Raw genomic sequence first — 19,939 nt, forward strand, 5'->3', positions numbered from 1 at the left:
TTCTAGTATATTCCTAGTTGGTTGTTTTTATCATGAAAGCTTGTTAGATTTTTGTTAAATGATTTTTCGCATCAAGTGAGATTATCATATGGGTGGTTTTCCCCCTTTGTTAATATGATGAATTACATTGATTGATTTTCTTATCCTGAACCAACCTTGCATTCCTGGGATAAATCCTGCTTGGTCCCAGGGTGTGCCTTTTTACATACTGCCGGACTTTCTTTCCTAGCATTTTATCTAAAATTTTTGCATCCATATTTGTAAGAGATACTGTCCTTTAATTTTCCTGGAATGTCTTGTTCTGGCTTTGGCACCAGGGTTTGTGAGGATGTGTCTGACATCTTCTCATGATTTGTCTGGGGTGAAGGCATGCACTGGCACCATCACCATGACGCATCCCTGGTGCTGTGGACCTTGACCACCTGGTCAGATGTGTCTGTCAGGCTTTCCACTGTCAATCCATAGTGCATTCTCCACAAGGAGGTCACTGGTGCAGCCTGCATGAAGGGAGGGGAGTTTTGTTGCCCTCCTTGGTGTGTGGCGTCTGCACGTTACCTGGAATTCTTGTGCATGGGAGAGATCCTGCTTCTGTACTGTTAGTTATTCTATCATGTATTTATTTATATCAGTGTGGACTTACAGATACTTGTCTTACACTTGGATATTTATTTCAGCGCTGCTCTATTTATCGTGGTGCCCAAATTATTTTGCCAAAGGGAGTTTCCACTTGGTTCCTGTATTGCTTTCACACACCATCACTGAGTTCCTGGCTTTTTGTTTTGTTTTTCTGAGCACATCCTGACTTCCTAGCACTGCAGGATGCTCCAGGCTCCTCCTGTCCACTCCCTACCCCAGTCCTGGAATCAGCCCCTTCTCCAAGAGCCCTGGGTCCTTACTGAATATTAGGGAGTGAGGCCTGGGTGCTGGGTGGGCTGCATGGTCCTGGGTGCCATAGCTCACAGAGGACGGGCATGTGTGTGCTCACTGGGTGCGCAGGCGTCTATAAACACAGCCAGTGCACAGGCGAGTGTAAGTGCACGGGCGCGTGTGTGCTCACTGTGTGCGCAGGCGAGTGTAAACAGTGCACGGGCGCGTGTGTGCTCCCTGTGTGTGCAGGCGTCTGTAAACACAACCAGTGCACCGGTGCTGTGTGCACAGGCATCTGTAAATGATGTAAACCTCCCTTGAGGTCAGGCCCAAAAGCCTGCCTTGCCCTAAGGTCAAGAGGTGCATCTGGCTGATGCCAGCGTCCGGGTGAGAAAGAGCGAGTCCCGCAAGGGTGATTTCTGTGAGGGTGTTGGCCTGAGCGCACGTGTGGGGAGGGGGAGGGGTGGGGGCGCGCCGCAGTAACTCGGGGCCCCGTCCCGCTCCCGTCTGTCTGGAGGTCCTAGACCCCCATGTCCTGAAGTGCACCTGTGCCCACCTGGCCCCGGAGAGCGCAGGGGTGGAGACGGGGTGTCGTGCCTGGGGATTCCTTCCCCACGCGCTGCCTCACCAGGATTTCCCTGGGGTGGGAGGGCTGCTGAGACAGGGCGCTGCCCTCCTCCAGGGTGACAGATGCAGTTTACAACCATGATCTCCCAACCGGGCGTGGCGGATCATGAGGTCAGGAGATCGAGACCATCCTGGCTAACACGGTGAAACCCCGTCTCTACTAAAAATACAAAAAATTAACCAGGCCTGGTGGCGGGCACCTGTAGTCCCAGCTGCTCCGGAGGCTGAGGCAGGAGAATGGCGTGAACCCGGGAGGCGGAGCTTGCAGTGAGCCGAGATCGCGCCACTGCACTCCAGCCTGGGCGACAGAGCAAGACTCCATCTCAAAATAAATAAAATAAACAAGCATGATCTCCCGTCTCAAGTCGCCACCACTGACTCTAGCCCCGCTGACGGGCACTGGCCTTGCAGACTGTCCAAGACGGCCGGCAGTTTCTCAAGTATGTTGACCCCAAGCTGGGAGTCCCACTGCCAGAGAGAGACTACGGGGGAAACTGCCTCATCTACGACCCAGACAACGAGACTGACCCCTTTCACAACGTCTGGGTAAGACGCCGGCAGCCCTGAGGCGAGTCCCTCCCCAGGTGTGGCCCCGTGCCGGACCAGGCACCATCCATGCTCCTGCCTCGCCCTCCACACCCCTCGGCCCACACGTGGGGTCTCCTGGTGCAGAGATGTGCTGAGGCCCTGTCCGTCTGGGTGGTGCTCACGGTGGGCGGGGGGCCCCTGCTCTCTAGGCTGTCGGGGACGTGGTCTCCACAGGCCATGGCAGCACCTGTGAGTCCCTGGCCCTCTTCCCGGGGTCTGGCAGGTGCTGCTCAGGTGTGGGCTGATCTGCCAGTGTGGGGAGTGGGGGTGGCTGTGCCCCAGGGTCAAGGGTCACACCCTGTCACCCACAGGACAAGCTGGATGGCTTTGTTCCCGCGCACTTTCTTGGCTGGTACCTGAAGGTATGGCACCTCCTCTTCCCGGCCACCCCGCCCCGGTTCTCAGGCCTGCCCTGGGCTCTGGACGGTTTCTGTCCATGGGGTTGAGCTCAGGGTGCTCTGAGTGTGGTGGGAGGGTATCGCACTGCAGCCTCCCAGAGGTTCAAGAAGCCGTGGAGCTGCCGGGCCTCCCAGAAGCGCTGATCCTGGCCAGGTCCTCGCTCTGTCCTCAGGGTCGGGGCGGTGGAGAGAGGCAGCAGGGCAGGAAGTCCCGCCCCCACCTGGGCTTCGGCACTGCCCCGTCCCACTTCTGAGGGACCCTCTGCTACCTACGGGGCTAAGAGCAGTGCCCGCTTGACCCTGCAGCCCACCCCTGCAGTTTGGTGTCAGGCCCCGGGCACGGGGATGCTGCCTTGTTTGCTGACAGTCGTACATCGAGGCTGCTGGAGGGGCAGCCGCCCACCCCACGCTCACCCAGAGACCTCACTGGGGGGCCGCCCACCCCATGCTCACCCAGAGGCCTCACTGGGGGCCCTGCCAGTGCTGTCGACTCCAAGAATCTGCCAGCCGGGGTGGGGGCTGCATGCACCCATGGGCAGGGCCGGGTGTGGCGGCGCGTCCCGCACTCTGGCTGACCCTGGCGCCCGCAGACCCTGATGATCCGTGATTGGTGGATGTGCATGATCATCAGCGTGATGTTCGAGTTCCTGGAATACAGCCTGGAGCACCAGCTGCCCAACTTCAGCGAGTGCTGGTGGGATCACGTAGGTGCCTGCGCGGCCCCCGGAGCAGTGGGTGCGGGCTGAGGGGCATTCTCGGAACCCCTGTGCCCAGCGCAGCCCCTGGATCCCCTCATCCTCCCCGGGGGGCAGTGGGTGCGGGCTGAGGGGCATTCTTGGTTCCCCTGTGCTCTGCCGGGGTCCTCCTCGGGGGGCTCGCTACCCCCGACTGCAACAAGTGCTGGCCCCTCCCCACAGTGGATCATGGACGTGCTCGTCTGCAACGGGCTGGGCATCTACTGCGGCATGAAGACCCTCGAGTGGCTGTCCCTGAAGACGTACAAGTGGCAGGGCCTCTGGAACATTCCGACCTACAAGTACGTTGTGGGGGCTTCGAGGGCAGGGCCGGGTGGGGGTTACCTGGAGGCAGCCTCAGTGTCCGTGCCCCAGCAGACCCCGAGCTCCAGGCCCGTCCAGTGTGCGGCTCAGGAGGAGTGACCATGGGGCTTTGCCTCCTGGAACCTCCCCTCTGACCTGCTGTCACTCGAGCCCAGCCGCCTCTCACAGTGGCCATGGCGTCTGACCCACTCACTTCCCTCCTCAGTCCCCGGCCGGCCTGGCGCAGGGGCTCTGGGATCATTCCGTGCTTCTCCCTCCCCTGGTTGCTTTGGTTATGAAATAGTTGCAGGTACTTTGTCATTATGACTTTGGAATTTTAAAAAGAAACAAAAGTCTAAGGAAAGGCCTGGGGGACGGGGGTGTCTCCTCCTGCCTGTGGGTGCCCCGGCTCTGCCTGGACACCTCTGTGGACGTGGCCAGCTCACGGCACCGTGGAGCGTCCTCTGAGGCGCTGCAGCCGCTGCTCAAGCTGGAAAAGACTGAACAGCAGAGGGCCTTGGGGAAGCAGGGCTTGTAGCTGGGTGGGCAGACCTCGGAGAGCGGCCAGGCAGCAGCCGGGTAACCAGGAACAGAGTCTGTGGCCCAGTGGCGCGGGGTGGGGCCGGGTGACCAAGAGCAGAGCTGGCCCAGTGGCGTGGGGCGGGGCCGGATGACCAGGAACAGTCTGTGGCCCAGTGGCGCAGGGCAGGGTTCGGTGGGCTGCCGTCCTCAGGCTGCTGGCTCTGTGGTTCCCAGGGGCAAGATGAAGAGGATCGCCTTCCAGTTCACGCCCTACAGCTGGGTTCGCTTTGAGTGGAAGCCGGCCTCCAGCCTGCGCCGCTGGCTAGCCGTGTGCGGCATCATCCTGGTGGTAAGACCGGGCTGCCTCGCGATGGCGCGGCGGGCTGGCGCCAGAGCTGGTGCTCACCCTCTCCTCCCCTAGTTCCTGTTGGCAGAACTGAACACGTTCTACCTGAAGTTTGTGCTGTGGATGCCCCCAGAGCACTACCTGGTCCTCCTGCGGCTCGTCTTCTTCGTGAACGTGGGTGGCGTGGCCATGCGCGAGATCTACGACTTCATGGATGACCCGTGAGGGCTGCGGCAGGCCGGGTGGAGACACCCCCGGGGGGCAGGGGCCGGGGGGCCGGGGAGCAGAGCCTGGGAGGACCCTTGGCGGCCCGGGACGCTGAGCCCCCTGCTGCCCCGCAGGAAGCCCCACAAGAAGCTGGGCCCGCAGGCCTGGCTGGTGGCGGCCATCACGGCCACGGAGCTGCTCATCGTGGTGAAGTACGACCCCCACACGCTCACCCTGTCCCTGCCCTTCTACATCTCCCAGTGCTGGACCCTCGGCTCCGTCCTGGTGCTCACCTGGACCGTCTGGCGCTTCTTCCTGCGGTGAGTCGGGGCAGGGCAGGGATGTTCCGAAGGGGGGCCGCTGTCCGGGTCTCTCGGCGCAGGCGCTGTGGGAGTTTGGTGTCGTTGGTGCCTCGCTGTCCCTGCTCCAGCCCTCTGGCCGCCTCTGTGGGAGGCGCCTTTCCTGACCCAGCGCTCGGGGCCTTCGCTCTGCACTGACAGATCCAGGCTCCTCAGGGCTCCAGTCTGCCACGGTTGCTGTCCCAGGGCCAGGGTACCCGGCCCCCACCCAGCCCATCCTGGACCTCCACAGGCACTAGGTGCCAGCTGTCCGTGGGGCCTGCAGTGGGGCTGGTGTGGGGGCAGGTGGTGACGCTGCATCCCGCCCCCCAGGGACATCACCTTGAGGTACAAGGAGACCCGGCGGCAGAAGCGGCAGAACAAGGATGACCAGGGCAGCGCCGTCGGCAACGGGGACCAGCACCCGCCGGGGCTGGACGAAGACCTGCTGGGGCCTGGGATGGCCGAGGACGAGGGGTCACCAACTCCAAACTGACCCGGGCCGTGGCTGCCTCGTGAGCCTCCCAGAGCCCAGGCCTCCGTGGCCTCCTCCCGTGTGAGTCCCACCAGGAGCCATGTGCCCGGCCTTGCCTTCAAGGTTTTTTCCTTTTCTCCCGTGCACCTGGCAAGGCTGAAGGCGAGGGTGGAGGAGGCCCCAGCACAGCCTCATCTCCACGTGTACGCGTGTGTACGTGCGTGTGTACGAGTGTGTGTACACATGCGTGGCTGGCTGCCTGTGGTGTGCACGTGTGCTCTGGGCTCTGAGGCTTCTCCAGAGGCGGGAGCTGGCTGGCGTGGCAAGGGCGTGCTCTGGGGCAGCGTGTCCCTCAGGAACGAGGGTCCTCCCTCCCCTTTCTGCCTGGTCAGCCCCGTGGCCTCTGGCCCACCAAGCGCCCTGTCACCCGGCCATGGTGTGGCCCAGGCAGGGACATCTCGGTACCCTTTCTGCACTCCGTGGGCCCTGGGTGCGCTGAGGCCTGGAGGCGTCTACACTGGCTCCGCATCCACCTCCCCGCAGCTCGTGGGGGCGTTCATCCACACTCCATGGCTGAGAAGCCGCGGGTCCAGGCGGCGACACTGAGCCACCTTCTCCGAGCCTTCCTTTCACACAGACCACCTGGAGGACACGTGGGTGATGGGGTCAGAGATCACTGAGCTGCCCCTCAAGGGGGCCTGGAACCCAGGTGCTGGGGTCATGCTGCCTCTGTGGCTCCGAGTTGAGGGTCACCTTCACGAGCAAAGAGAACCAATAAAGTAACAACGAACGTCTGAGGCTTCCAGCCCTCCCCCTGGCTCCCCGTGTCCTGCTTTGGGGTCCAGTGCAGCCCCCCAGCCTGCCCTCACGCCCAGTGCCCACTTGGGGAAAACCACAGAGAGGACAGGAGGCACCAGGGTCAGCCTCAGCCTCTGCACCTGAGCAAAGACTTGGTGCCGGCCCCGCCCCACCCCCCAGAGAGAGCAGGTGCCAGACGCAGCCCCTCTCCCAGGCTCCAGGAGGGTCCAGGTGGCACCCACCCTCTGCTGTGCTTGTCCCAGGCTGGCGGCCACTGGGCAGTGGACACAGGATTCCTGGGGAGGGGCAGCCGCCTTCTCGGGCCACTATTTTTACGCTTTTTTTTTTTTTTGTCTTTTTTTTTCTTCCTTTTTGTGGAGAACGGGGTCTCACTATATTGCCCAGGCAGGTCTTGAACTCCTGGGTTCAAGCAATCCTTCCGCCTCTGCCTCCCTGAGAGCTGGGATTACAGGCGTGAGCCACCGTGCCCGGCTCGGGCCACTATTTTTTTTGAGATGGAGTCTCACTCTGTCGCCAGGCTGGAGTGCAGTGGTGCAATCTTGGCTCACTGCAACCTCTGCCTCCCAGATTCAAGTAATTCTGCCTCAGCCTCCCGAGTAGCTGGGATGACAGGCGCCCGCCACCAAGCCCGGCTAATTTTAGTATTTTTAGTAGAGATGGAGTTTCACCATGTTGGCCAGGCTGGTCTTGAACTCCCAACCTCAGGTGATCCACCTGCCTCGGCCTCTCAAAGTGCTGGGATTACAGGCGTGAGCCACCGTGCCCGGCCAGGCCACTATTTCTAAAACTTTACCATGAAAACTTTCAAACACAAATGGAGAGAAAAGGGGTCCCTGAGCCCTGTTCCTAGCTTGGCGGGGCAGTAAGGGGTGTTGATGGCTAGTTGGACACAGCCCGGGGGGACTCCGGGAGCCGATGCACCCACACCCCCTGGGCTGCCTCAGGGCCCTAGGCTTCAGAGAGCTTTACTTTTAGTATTTTTCTTTGACTACTTTTGGGGAAAATTTCAACCCCTGTAAGTCAAGGGCTGTAACGTGGAGTACACACAAGAGCAGCCTCCGGGGCTCAGCAGGGAGACTCCTGTGTGGCCACCGTGCCCAGCAGTCCTTTTTCCGGTCACGGCCACTCACAGCTTTGGCCTCCGTGGCCCTGCACGGATGGGGTTCTGCCAGCTGCCCTGCCCTGCGTGCTGCAGGACACATGGGGCCTTAGCATTCTGCTCTTTGCAGGTGGCAGCTTCGATCCCTCAGGAGGAACTGCCACCTGATCTCCCCACTGTGGGGGCCCCCACTCCCCCCCTCACACCCTGCGGGTCCTATCACTCCACCTGCGCTGTCCGTCCCCGCTGATGCTCTGAGCCAGGTGGTGGCAGGTGGGGGTGGCGCTCTGCTGGTGGTCACCATCTGCTCTTCCCAAGGAGCGGGCCGAGGCGGGGCTTGTGATGAAAGTCCTGTGTTCCGGCGCCCACTGTGTCCCAAAGGCAGCCCCTGGGAGCCCTTCCGGCAGCAACTCAACCCCAGACAGCGCCCAAGGGCTCTGGTTCTTCACACGCCGAGATGCTCCAGACTCACCTTGGGCATCTCTTGCCCCAGGCCTGGTGTCACCCATTTCCCCAAGGAGCCTTGTTCCCGACTGGGGGTCATAGTTAAGAAACTAAGATCCTGGGTCACTTTATTTTACTTATTTTTGAGACGGAGTCTTGCTCTGTTGCCCTGGTTGGAGTGCACTGGCGTGACCTCAGCTCACTGCAACCTCCACTTCCCAGGTTCAAGCGATTCTCATGCCTCAGCCTCCTGAGTAGCTGGGATTACAGGCATGCGCCACCACACCCAGCTAATTTTTGTATTTTTAGTATAGATGGGGTTTCACCGTGTTGGCCAGGCTGGTCTCCAACTCCTAACCTCAAGTGATCCACCCACCTCAGCCTCCCAAAGTGCTGGGATTACAGCACCTGTAACACCTACACTTCGGGAGGCCAAGACCAAACACCAGCCTGGGCAAGACCCTGTCTCTACAAAAAGTACAAAAGTTAGCCAGGTGTGCTGGTGCATGCCTGTAGTCCCAGCTACCTGGGAGGCTGAGGTGGGAGGTTGGTTTGAGTCCCGGAGGTTGAGGCTGCAGTGAGCCGAGATTGCGCCACTGCATTCCAGCCTGGGCAAGAGAGACCCTGTCCAAAAAAGGGGGGTTGCCAGGGAGCTTCTTTGCAATGAACTTGTTGCTGACTCAGCATCAGACCTTTGAAAGCTGATGAGCGTCCCCCTCTTGGCTTGGCAGGGCAGGGCACCCTGGGCTGGCCCACCTTGGTCAGCTGTCCACCCATGGGCAAGATGGGCTGCCCCTGAGGGTGGACCCCATCGTCCCACACATAGCTGCAGACAGAGCTGGGGCAAGCACTGGGCTCTGTGCAGGAACCCAGGCCGGGCTGGACCGCGCTGGGTTGGGCTGGGGCAGTTAGGGCAGTGCTGGGAGCTCCTGAGGCTCTGGGGTGGAAGCTGTGGGAGCGGCTGGGCCTGCAGGCAGCTCCAAGCAGGTGTCGCCCTGCACAGGCAAACAGAGCCAAGTGGCATCCCTCCACCCCAGGCAGGGCCTGCCCTGTGCTCCCCAGTGTGGGTGGGTGCGGCTCAGAGGACCCAGCTGAGCACAGCCAGGGCCTTGGGCTGCTTCCCTGGTGCGGGTCCCTTAGGCAGGGGGAGAAGCCAAGTGGGGTGGTGTCATCCCCAATGCCAGCACCTCGCAGGGACCCCAGGAAGGACAAGAGCCCGATGCCAAGAAAGTGCTTTAATGATTATAAAGTGTCCAAAATATACTGGCAAAAATAAGCGGATCTGAGCGTTTCTCTTCAAACCTAGGATATGCAGGGTGGAGAGCATGGCAGGGGCTGGTGGGCCCCAGGGGTGCCTCGAGACCGGTCGTCCAGGGAGAGCAGCGGCAGGAAGCGCCTCAGGAGATGACCCTCAGGGATGGCTTGTCCTTCTCCAGGGCCTGCAGCCGGTCCTCCATCTCCTCAGACCAGTAAATGTCGTACAGGCTGCACACAGGCCAGAAGGGAGGCATGGGCCCGTGCCCTCCCCCACCCCCGCCTTCCTCCCTGGGCAGCCCTGGCTGCACCACCCACCCAGCGCGTGCACATACACCAGCTGCTCCAGGAGGCAGCCCGGCTGCCGGACGCTCTCCACCAGCTGCAGGACACCGGCGTCCCCCAGGCAGTTGTTGCTGAGGTCCAGCTCGCGCAGGCTGTGGTTGGCCAACAGGGTTGCGGCGAGGCTGCTGCAGCTGCTGTCACTCACATCGCAGTCGGCCAGCCTGGGTGGAGCAGGGCAGGGGTCAGGGTGCAGGGCGTGCCTGGCACCGCGCTGACCAGCAGAGCAGCCTGGGCCTGAGGGGCGCGACAGACACCTATGCTCGGCAACTCGGGACCCTCAGGTGGGGCCGTCCCCAAGGCTCACCGTCCCCCTGTGGTCCTGGGCAGGTTCCCCACCACAGACAAGGAAGGCACGGCAGCCTGACTGGCCTAAGACCTTCTGCAGGGAGGAGAAAGGGCAGGAGGGAGATGCTGTCCACCCAGAGAGCCACACCCACCTCCTTGCTACCTTGACACCGCCTGGCTGCGTGGGCTTCAGAGGAGAAGCCAGCCAGAGGCCAAGGGGCAGCTGTGTGGAAACGAGGGTATGGAGGGCACCAAGACAGGAACAGACTTTAGGCTCCAGAGAGAGAGAGAAGTACAGGCCAGACAAAAGAGGGTGGAGAAGACCCAACACCCACTTCCTGGGGTGGAGCCGCCACAGGCCGGACAGCAGGGCCAAGGAGTTGCGCTGGACCTCTCCAAGGTGGGGGCCAGGGAAGCTGCAGGACCCCCACCCTGTGCGGTGGCTCAGGGGGAACAAATCTGCAGTGACCAAGACCCAAGGTTCCTCTCCACACCTGGAACATGCACAAGGCCCTGGCAGCCAGGATGGTGTCCCTTGGCAGGGAACTGAAAATCCCCCATCAGGAGGAAGCCCTCGGGAAACGCAGCCATGACTCGGCCTGCAGGGCTCATTGTCCAGCACGACTCAGCCCGCGGGGCTCACTGTCCAGGGCTCCCAGGCCTCACTCTGCACCTGGTACCCAGCCCAGGATGACCAGCCACCCACGGAAAGCCCCTGGTGAGAGGCACACGAGAAACAGCAAACAAAAGACAAAACACTGAGGGTGGAAATTCAGTAGACTGGCTGGTAAATGAGAACATCTCCCAAAAATAAAACAAAACACTGAACAGAAAAATTTGGAGAACACAATTAGAGGGCCACTCCACAAGACATCAGGACAGGCTCATGGGCACACCAAAAAAAAAAGGTAAGAAGAGAGAGAGAAGAAAAATCAGCAAAGGCATATTTTCTTAGTAGAACCAGTATCCAGCACAGTCAAAGAACCAAGACCCACATCAAGGCCAAGCACATGGAACTCCACACACAGTGGACAAAGATCTTGAAAAGCTGCCAACGAGAAAAAGCCGATAGCGCACACAAGATCACAGTGGCTCACGCCTGTAATGCCAGCATTTTCGGAGGCTGAGGCAGGCTCATCACTTGAGAACAGGAGTTCAAGACCAGCCTGCCCAACATGGTGAACCTCCATCTCTACTAAAAATACAAAAATTAGGCCAGGCACGGTGTCTCACGCCTGTAATCCCAGCACTTTAGGAGGCCGAGGCAGGCAGATCACGGGGTCAGGAGATAGAGACCATCCTGGCTAACACGGTGAAACCCCATCTCTACTAAAAGTACAAAACGTTAGCCGGGCGAGGTGACGGGCGCCTGTAAGTCCCAGCTACTCGGAAAGTTGAGACAGGAGAATGGCATGAACCTGGGAGGCGGAGCTTGCAGTGAGCCAAGATCGCGCCACTGCACTCCAGCCTGGGTGACAGAACAAGACGCTGTCTCAAAAAAAAAAAATTAGCCGGGCATGATGGTGCATGCCGTACCCACCTAAATGATCCAAGGGCAGAACAGGGGCACAAGGCCTCCAAAAATTGCCTTCTGCAGAACTCTTAGGAAGCTGTTAAGAGAACGTGCTTTAACAAAGTAAGGAAATCTGGAAAGACATCCTGACCCAGGCGGGGTTCCCGCGTGGGAGGAAGGAGGGCGGGGCTTCCAGGAGGGTGGATCACAGGGTGGCCAGGTAGGCTGGAGCCCCGTGAAGCTCTCAGGCTTCATGAAACATGACCTCTGACTTTCAAACTTAAATGAGAACTAAGCCAGAGTGCTGCCGCCTCCCCACCTTTCCCAGCACATGAACATGCACGCTCACTCTCGCCCATGTACTCACACTCACACGGACACTCGTGCTTTCACATGTGCTCACACACGGGACACTCGTGCTCTCTCTCGCCCATGTGCTCACACACACGGACACTCTCATGTGCTCATACGGACACGTGCTCACTCTCACGTGCTCACATGGACACGTGCTCACTCTCGCCCATGTGCTCACACGGACACTCGTGTTCACTCTCATTTGCTCACACACAGGACACTCGTGCTCACGTGCTCACACACGGACACTCGTGCTCTCACGTGCTCACACGAGACACTCGTGCTCACTCTCACTTGCTCCCACACGGGACACTAGTGTTCACTCTCACCCATGTGCGCTCACATATGGACACTCGTGCTCACACGTGCATATGATCTCCCAAATGTGAATACTCGTGTCCCTCACACACTCACCAGAGCACCCGCAGCACAGAGCCAGGCTGGCCCAGGCCCTGGCAGAGCTCCCGCACGCCCGCATCCCCCAGCCTGTTGTTGCTTATCTGTAGCTCCAGGAGAAACTTATTCTGGGCCAGCACCGAGCTGAAGTGGGAGCAGCAGGCGGCTGTGAAGCTGCAGGACTTCACCCTGTGGACACAGACAGGACTGAGGCCTGGCAGGGGCCAAGACTGGCCCACAGCTGCAACTGGCCCTTCCCCTGAAGGCCTCACATGGACCTGAGCAAAAACATCTGAGAGCCTCCCAGCATGTGGGCACCTACACCTGGTCCTCAGCCCCAAGCACTGTTCCCATCAAACCACAGGCTGCTCCCTGGCCTATGCATTCTGAACATCAGAGCTGAGCCCAGCACCTCCCCTGGAGTTGCTCACTCCTCCCCTGGTCTCCTCGGTCACCCTGGCCCGCTCTGGGGCGACAGGGCCCTGCCCCAACAGCCACACTAACCACAGCGACTCCAGCCGGCAGCCGGGCTCCAGCAGGGTCTCACACAGCAGTCGGGCACCCTCGTCCCCCAGCTCGTTGCCGGCCAGGCTGAGCTCCTTCAGGCTCTCCTTGGCCCTGAGGACACGGCACAGATCCCCGCAGCCCTTGGCAGTGATGCCACACTCCCAGATCCTGCAGGACAGGAGCCACCACAGACTTTCCTCAGCACCGTCTCATGGCCTGAGGTGAGCCCAGGGGGCGGGGGAGGGCTCTGAGGACAGCCCGCCACCCCTGACCCTCCGGGAAGGAGGCCTCGGGGAGGTGACTCACCACAGGGTCCTGAGCCTGGAGCTGGGGTGGAGCAGCCCTGGGCCCAGCTCCGCGATGCCCCCATCACCCAGCTTGTTGCTGCCCAGGGCCAGCTCCCGCAGTGAGGCCTTGGAGGCCACGACGCTGCACACGTCCCGGCAGTTGTCTGATGTGACACCGCAGCTCTCCAGCCTGGGGACGCAGGTCACGCGTGAGGCAGCACAGGACCCACCCAGCCCACACCCCGCACCCCCCCAAGGCCCAGTGCCTACTTGAGCGCCTCCAGCTGGCAGGGGGAGTCCTTCAGGCCCTGGCACAGCACGCGGACGCCGGCCTCATTGATGTCGTTGTTGCTAACCGTGAGCTCCTTGAAGTCTGGCTTGGCCCTGAGCACGGAGGCCAGGGGCTCGCAGCTGGCAGCCGAGAGGTTGCAGTACTCCAGCCTGGGGGATGGCCGAGCTTAGCACCACACAGGAATGTGCACCAGCCAAGGGGGTGATGCCAAGGAGCGCAGGGGGGTGCTGGTGTCTCATCCCCCCCTCAGCCTTCTGCCTGGGCATCAGGTGGCAGTGCTGAGGGACCCCCACAGACTCATCCAGAGGCCGGGGCCTCTGTGGACACCGGCATTCCTTCTGGAAACTCCTCACCCCCTCCCCAACCTCAGACTTTGGGGCCCGACCAGACCCGGGAGAAAGAAACCAGCCTCTGGAGAGCAGAGTCACCTGCACGTGCCAGGCTGTGGTCAACTCACAGTGGCCGGGTCCCCCCCACACACTGAGGTGGTGAGTGGAGCCTGACTCACCACGGCCAGGCATCTGTTCCCACTGTCAGGTCCTGGGGCAGCTGTGCCTTGCAAACGGCAACTGGAGCAGGAGGGAGGGCGACGGCAGATCCCCCCAGCCCCAGCATCACGGGGGAGGAGAGCACCACAGGGACCCTGTGACCTGAGTCCCCTCCTCACGGCTCTGGGCAGGCGACGTTCTACGTAGGGGGCTGGCTGGGGGACAGGCAGCGGGGAGCATGGGCCCCGGGGCAGGGCACACACTCACTGCAGCTTTTCCAGGCGGCACTGGGGGTCCAGGAGTCCCTCGCAGAGCAGCTGCAGGCCCGCGTCCCCCAAGGGGTTGTCGCTGAGGTGCAGCTCCTGCAGGGTGGGCAGGGAGCGTAGTGTGCTGGACAGGACCCCGCAGCCGGCCCCCGTCAGGCAGCAGTTCTGGAGGCTGGAGCATACCCGGCTGTCAGCACGGCTCCCCTGAGCCAAGCTGCCACGCCCTTCGCCTGCCAGAGCCCAGAGCCCGGAGCAGCACTCTGCAGGCCGCAGGTCTATACCTGCTCCTTCCCTGGACGGGGCTCTGGGATGTGGGGTCTCCAGGCCGAGTGAAGGAGGGCACACGTGTGGCTCGGCACACGGAAACCTTGTCGGCAGACACACCCTCCAGTGGGATCCTGCAGTGATGCTGGAAGGCTAGGGATGGCGGGCAGGGCCAGACCTTGGGTGCGGGGGCTGGGACAAGGCAGGAGGGGCCCTGTGTCCCGGCTGTGAGACCACCAGGCCTGTGTGCCTCTGGCTGATGCTGGAAATGCCTGCTGCCACTGCCTGCCCACCCGCAGCTGCCCACGAGCCCCTGGCGGCTCTGTCCCCTGCTGCCGGGCTACCAAAGCAGGCCACACCGGGCCAGAGGCAGTACCAGGCCCCGCTCACCTCAGCTTCTGGATCTTGCGGGAGGGGCTCTGCAGGCCCTGCAGCACGCAGTGCACGCCGGCATCACCCAGCTCATTGCTGCGCAGGTTCAGCTCTGCCAGTGTGGGGTTGACTCGGAGAGCAGAGCTGATGTCCTTGCACCGTGCTTCCGTGAGGCCACAGTCGTCCAGCCTGCGACCAGACCCCAGGGTCATGTGGGCCACGCAGACAGCACTGGCCTCAGGCTCCACCACTACCCCACGTGCAGGTTACAACCCATCAGTGGGCCCAGAAGACAGCAAGGCAAGTCACACAGGACATTTCAGAAGTGAAACAAAAAAGAGAAGGAACTGTTCCGTGAAAGTTTTAAGATGCTCGCACGTGGCCGGGCGCGGTGGCTCACGCTTGTAATCCCAGCACTTTGGGAGGCTGAGGCGGGCGGATCACGAGGTCAGGAGATCGAGACCATCCTTGGCTAACACGGTGAAACCCCGTCTCTACTAAAAATACAAAAAATTAGCCAGGCGTGGTGGCGGGCGCCTGTAGTCCCAGCTACTCGGAGAGGCTGAGACAGGAGAATGGCGTGAACCCGGGAGGCGGAGCTTGCAGTGAGCCGAGATTGTGCCACTGCACTCCAGCCTGGGCGACAGAGCGAGACTCCGTCTCAAAAAAAAAAAAAAAAAAAAAAAAAAAAAAAAAAAGATGCTCGCACGTATGCAGACATGTGCCTGGGGCCGAACGTGCTCTTCACCTCCAACCATGGGGCACTGAGCACAAAAGCTCCTGGTCTGTCCTAAGGAAAAAAATCAAACCTGTCTGAGGTAACCGCTACGGGAACGGCCTGGAACAGGACGCAGCAGGTTGTTCAGACACAGGAGCAAATAAACAGTGACACCAGCTTCTAACGTGACAGAAGAATGACAATTGATAAATGTGGAGGAAAGAAAGAAATTACAAAACTCAGGCCGGGCGCAGTGGCTCACACCTCTAATCCCAGCACTTTGGGAGGCCGAGGTGGGCGTCACCTGAGGTCAGGAGTTCGAGACCAGTCTGGCCAACATGGTGAAACCCGTCTCTACTGAAAATACAAAAAGTGGCCAGGCATGGTGACAGGTGCCGGTAATCCCAGCTACTCGGGGGGCGGAGGCAGAAGGATCGCTTGAGCCCAGGAGGTTGAGGCTGTGTGAGCCATGAGGGAGCCACTCCAGCCTGGGCGACAGAGCGAGGCCCCGTCTCTAAAAACAAAAAGAATTTAAAGTGTCTCTCGAAGGCATTGATCAGTCACAGGAGGAAAGGCGGTGGCGTCACAGTGAAGAGGGTGGCAGATGGCGCCTGTGACAGGACGTCCCTGGCAGGCCCCACAGCATCTCCCTGCATTCTTACCAAAACTAGGAGAAACCATCAAACAAGCCCCAACAGAGGGTGTCCTGCAGGAGCTAGACCCTCAGACCACCAAGAACTCAGAGAGACGAGGGGACAGTCACAGACGGGAGAGGGCTAAGGAGAGAGAGGGCTGAGGGCCACGCGATCCTGGACCAGTGAGGAAGAGGGAAAGGGCAGGGCGGAAAAGCAGACTCTGCTTGGAGGTGCTGGGCCAGAGCTGACATCCACAGGTACACAGGACCAGCTCAGCAGGGAGCCCCGTACGGTCCCCATAACTCCTCCGCAAACCTGACACTACTTGAAATCACCGGGTAAAAAGAGAAAAGATGCGGCCCACCCAGGCACTCGTGTCCTGCTTGTGAAGCTGCTGGGTTTGTGAGGACCTCAAGGGCCGAGGACTCCCAGTCCCCAGCTCGGCAGGGACAAGCAGCGCCCCAGGGAGGCTCACGGAGGGGGCCCAAGCTGTGTCCTGCCCTCGTGTCTCCAAGGGAGGGAGAGGAGCTGAGACACCGGAGCCAGAGACCCACTGGCCAGTGCCCGCCCACCTCGGCCCGCCCACCTCAGCCCATGCTGCATGAGCCATTCCTAAATGGTTGAAAAGAAACACAAGAATCACATCTCATGCACGTGGAAGCTGCACGGAATTCATAATTCACGTCCACAAACAAGGCGTTCCAGAGCAGTGCACCCTTCAGAGGGAGCCGCCACCCGCAAGCCTGCCCCTTCCAGCACCCCAACGCCACCCCGAGGGCAGGCGTACCTGACCACTTGGCACTGCTGGAGCAGCGGGAGGAGCTCGGCCCATCTAGCGTCGCTCAGCTCCTCACACTGGATGTCCAGGCTCCGGATGTCCAGGCTCATGGTGGAGGTGAAGAGTGGCCTGGGTGGGAGGCAGAGGGAAGAGAACACCTTGGCCGAATCCCCCCACGGTTTCACAGGCCGGAGATTCTGCAAACAGGAAAACTCCAAACAGGACCCACAGGGCTGATGTTTCAGGAGGAGCCGCAGCCTCTCTCTGGGCAAACACTTCCTCTTCAGCACCCTCCCCACCTGTTTCTGGAGCAGACATCAGGGGTGGGGCAGGGGGGCAGGGACCAGCACCCACCCCCAGAAGGGCCACCATGGGCAGCAGAGCTTGGGAATGCAGATGCCAGCCCACCTCCTGGCTGTCACCACCCAGCCTCTGTGGGCGCCTCCTCCTGCCCCATAGAGGGCAGGACAGCAGCAGCCCAGGAAGCACCTGCCTCTCATTTGCTGGGCAAGGACAGGGTGGGGTGGGGTGGGGTGGTCTGTGAGCCTGGAGGCCCCAGCAGGGGAGCAAGGGGGTCTGTGCGCTTGACGTGTGTCTCACTCTCAGGACAGGCGGACTAGGCGGGCCAGGCAGGCTGCCCACAAAGCCAGAGACCTCCCAGGATGCCAGGATCCTGGACCTGGCCACAGTGTCCGGAGCAAGACAGAGCAGGTGGGGCGGCCACTTGGGGTGTCAGCTTCCACAGCCCCCTTCTGGGGTTGGGGACTCTGCACCAGGCCATGGCACATCCCCTGCCCCACGGCACATCAGCCCAGAGGCTGGGCTGCCAGGCAAGCTGGGTGGGTCAGCCTGGGACGGACGCGGCTGCCACACCCTGAAACCTCCCCAGGCACAGGCCCTGAATATGGAAGGAGGTTCCTGGGGCCCTGAGGGCACAGCTCAGGTACCTGCCAGGGGCCTGGGGAAGGGAAGTGGTCAGGCAGAGACAGCCACCCCAAACCCTGGTAGGTGGATACATTCCCTGAGCACCTGCCAAGCACTGGCCTGGGGACTACAGCAGGGCAGGAACCTGGAGAGGAGGCTCGGATGGCCAGGAGGGCTCCCTGGAAGCAGCAGCCCTGATGCCACGCTGGGGAGAGGGGTGGGCAGAGTGGGGAGAGGGCTCCCATCCAGAAGCCCCAGAAAGCTGGCAGGATCCACTCCGGGAAATGACGCAACTCCAGCTGCCCTTCAGAAAGACGGCCAACAGGACCGTTCGAGAGGCTCCTGGTGCCCTGACACCCCCAGCTTCCTGAGTCTGTGTGCCTGGCACTCCTCTCCCCGGGGCTGGTTCAGAGGCGGCTGGTCCACTCTGGATGAGTGGAGAGAAGAGGCCCCTGGTACCAACCGGGAGGAAAGAGGCAAGGCTGGGCTCGGGTCCACAAGCCTGGGCACCCGGCCTGTAAGGACAGTGGCAAAGGTGGTGACATCCCACAGCCCCACATGGAGGAACTGAATCCACCCGACCCGAAGCACGTGAGCAAAACCGACCAGGGTGTGGTCACCCAAACTCTGACTCCGGAATCTAGTCATCAGGAGGCACTGTGGGCGGGTGGGGGGTGGAAGGAGAGCCTCAGGCGGCCGCCCAGGATGCACACGCTCCCCAAATCCGCCTGACACTCGTGTGTCCTCTGCAGCCAGATGAAAGGTGGCCCCAGGGTGTCCTCCTCCTGGGAAAGCTTGGTGGAGGCTCAGGGTGGCCAGTGCTCCTGTGACCATCTGGAACTAGTGCTGTGGGAGTGGCCCTGTCCCTACCCCTCAGGCTTGGCCAGACCCTGCTGTATCCCAAGAAGGCCCTTCTGAACCTCTGTGGGTCACGGATCCCACTGAGGACCCTATGAAAATGCGGGTGTAAACGCCCTTCTCTGTGACTGGAGTCGTCCCTGGCTCCCTACACAGCCAGAGCTAAAAGCACATTCAGGAACCCACTACCACCAGCCGGCAGCCTGCTTTGGTCGAGGCAGGGATCTGAACAGCAGCCCTAACGGTCCCTTATCCGGAGACCAGACCTTCTCAGCCTTACGGCGGGAGGTCTCCGCAGTGCCCAAGGCCTGGGCCCCACCCTGGGGAGCCACATGGGAGGGGCCGTCTGGAGGCCAATTCAGGTCCTTCGGTTCCGACGTGACGGGGGCGTGGACACGGCGACCTCCGGGGGGCACGGGGCCACCCTCTAGGGAGACACGGGCCACGCTCAGGCGACGCGCAAAGGTTCCCGGTCCCTGGGACCCGCGCCCGCGCCCGCATCGAGTGCCTTGAACCCCCTAGTTCTGGACACCCTGCCGCATACTAAAGGGCTGGGAGAGAACCTCAGAAAAACACGGAGGGGGTCTCCCCTGCGTCTGCCCCACCCGCGCCCGCTCGGCCCGGTACGCTCACCCGACGCCGCTGCCGCACACGCAAGGCCAGAGCCGCTCCGCCCTCCTTCCGCCCAGGCGGAGGCGGGCGGAGCCTCCAGGCCGGGGCTGGCTGGGAGTCCGCCCTGGGGGCTGCGCCTGCTAGTCATCGCCCACTCGACCCTCTGGACCCTCGGCCGAGCGGGCCGTGCCCGGCTCAGCCCCCAGGCCTCGTCCCAGTTACTACCCCAGCCTCCCCAGTCCCCCCTGGGTCGGGGGTGAAGCCTGACGTCCGCATCCCGTTTCCCACTGTCTGGCCCCAACCAGCCTTTCCACTTAATCTCCGGGAACCGGCGCCTGCACCCGCCTTCCCCCAGATCATCCCTCCAGCTCTGGCAGCCCCCACCACCCTCGAGGGAACAGCCCCTGCCTCCTCCCACAAGCAGGCCGGATTCCAGGAATTGCCCAAACAATAAAATAAAGCAAACCTGAGACACCCCTTTTTGCTACCAGACTGGAGAAGGTGGAACAGGTTGACAATGATTTGTTGTGGCTGAGGCAAAAGGGGCGAAGCTGTGAGGAGAGGTTTTGGAGCGCCGCTGGGCGGGCCTGAAAACTTTGGACACACCCTCCGTTTCTATCAGTCTCGAGTTCTTAATGCCTGAGCTCGGGAAGCATGTTCAAAAATCTTTTTTTTGTTTGTTTGGTCCCGCCTTTCTGGACCAAACCAACGTATATCTTAAATGTATTTCATTAATGCCTCATGTCTCTCTAAAACGTGTAAAGCCAAGCTGCCCCAACCACCTTGGGTACGTTCCCAGGATCCCGAGAGCTGTGTCACTGGCCGCGGTCACTCGTATTCAGTTCAGAATAAATCCCTTCAAATATTTTACATTTTAACTATTCTTATCGACAGTACATTTTTTAAAATAAGAATGGCCCTGAAAGATGTCCACCTCCTAATCTCCAAACCTGTGGTGTTACCTTACGTGGCAAAAGGGACTTTGCAAATATTAAGAATATTGAGATCGGCCGGGCGCGGTGGC

At 61.0% G+C, this 19,939-nt stretch overlaps 2 protein-coding genes across 8 annotated transcripts in view; one reads left to right on the plus strand and one right to left on the minus strand.

Annotated features, from left to right (window-relative positions):
- Positions 1 to 6,216, plus strand: part of PTDSS2 (phosphatidylserine synthase 2) — a 53,777-nt gene extending 47,561 nt beyond the window's left edge. For both annotated transcript variants that reach the window (XM_058437087.1, XM_032149258.2), the window contains exons 5-12: positions 1,906 to 2,040; positions 2,394 to 2,444; positions 3,071 to 3,184; positions 3,398 to 3,516; positions 4,274 to 4,388; positions 4,461 to 4,606; positions 4,727 to 4,912; positions 5,264 to 6,216. In XM_058437087.1, the coding sequence (XP_058293070.1) occupies positions 1,906 to 2,040; positions 2,394 to 2,444; positions 3,071 to 3,184; positions 3,398 to 3,516; positions 4,274 to 4,388; positions 4,461 to 4,606; positions 4,727 to 4,912; positions 5,264 to 5,426 (1,029 nt within the window). In that variant the 3' untranslated portion in view covers positions 5,427 to 6,216. The remainder of the gene's footprint in view (positions 1 to 1,905; positions 2,041 to 2,393; positions 2,445 to 3,070; positions 3,185 to 3,397; positions 3,517 to 4,273; positions 4,389 to 4,460; positions 4,607 to 4,726; positions 4,913 to 5,263) is intronic.
- Positions 6,217 to 8,907: 2,691 nt separating this feature from the next.
- RNH1 (ribonuclease/angiogenin inhibitor 1) lies at positions 8,908 to 19,799 on the minus strand. Of its 6 annotated transcripts, none has more exons than XM_032149266.2 (10): positions 19,382 to 19,799; positions 16,531 to 16,650; positions 14,409 to 14,579; positions 13,756 to 13,926; positions 12,979 to 13,149; positions 12,728 to 12,898; positions 12,419 to 12,589; positions 11,933 to 12,103; positions 9,357 to 9,527; positions 8,908 to 9,252 (listed from the first exon to the last, which is right to left on the minus strand). In XM_032149266.2, the coding sequence occupies exons 2-10, from the start codon at positions 16,629 to 16,631 to the stop codon at positions 9,165 to 9,167; spliced, it is 1,386 nt and encodes a 461-aa protein (XP_032005157.1). In that variant the 5' UTR covers positions 16,632 to 16,650; positions 19,382 to 19,799; the 3' UTR covers positions 8,908 to 9,164. The 6 variants fall into 6 exon arrangements, with proteins under 6 accessions (XP_032005157.1, XP_032005159.1, XP_032005154.1 ...); XM_032149268.2 differs by lacking the exon at positions 19,382 to 19,799 and adding an exon at positions 18,937 to 18,955; XM_032149263.2 differs by lacking the exon at positions 19,382 to 19,799 and adding an exon at positions 18,570 to 18,922.
- Between the last annotated feature and the right edge of the window lie 140 nt (positions 19,800 to 19,939).

This window comes from Hylobates moloch, unplaced genomic scaffold, assembly GCF_009828535.3.
Source record: "Hylobates moloch isolate HMO894 unplaced genomic scaffold, HMol_V3 SCAFFOLD_4, whole genome shotgun sequence".
Classification (NCBI taxonomy): domain Eukaryota; kingdom Metazoa; phylum Chordata; class Mammalia; order Primates; family Hylobatidae; genus Hylobates; species Hylobates moloch.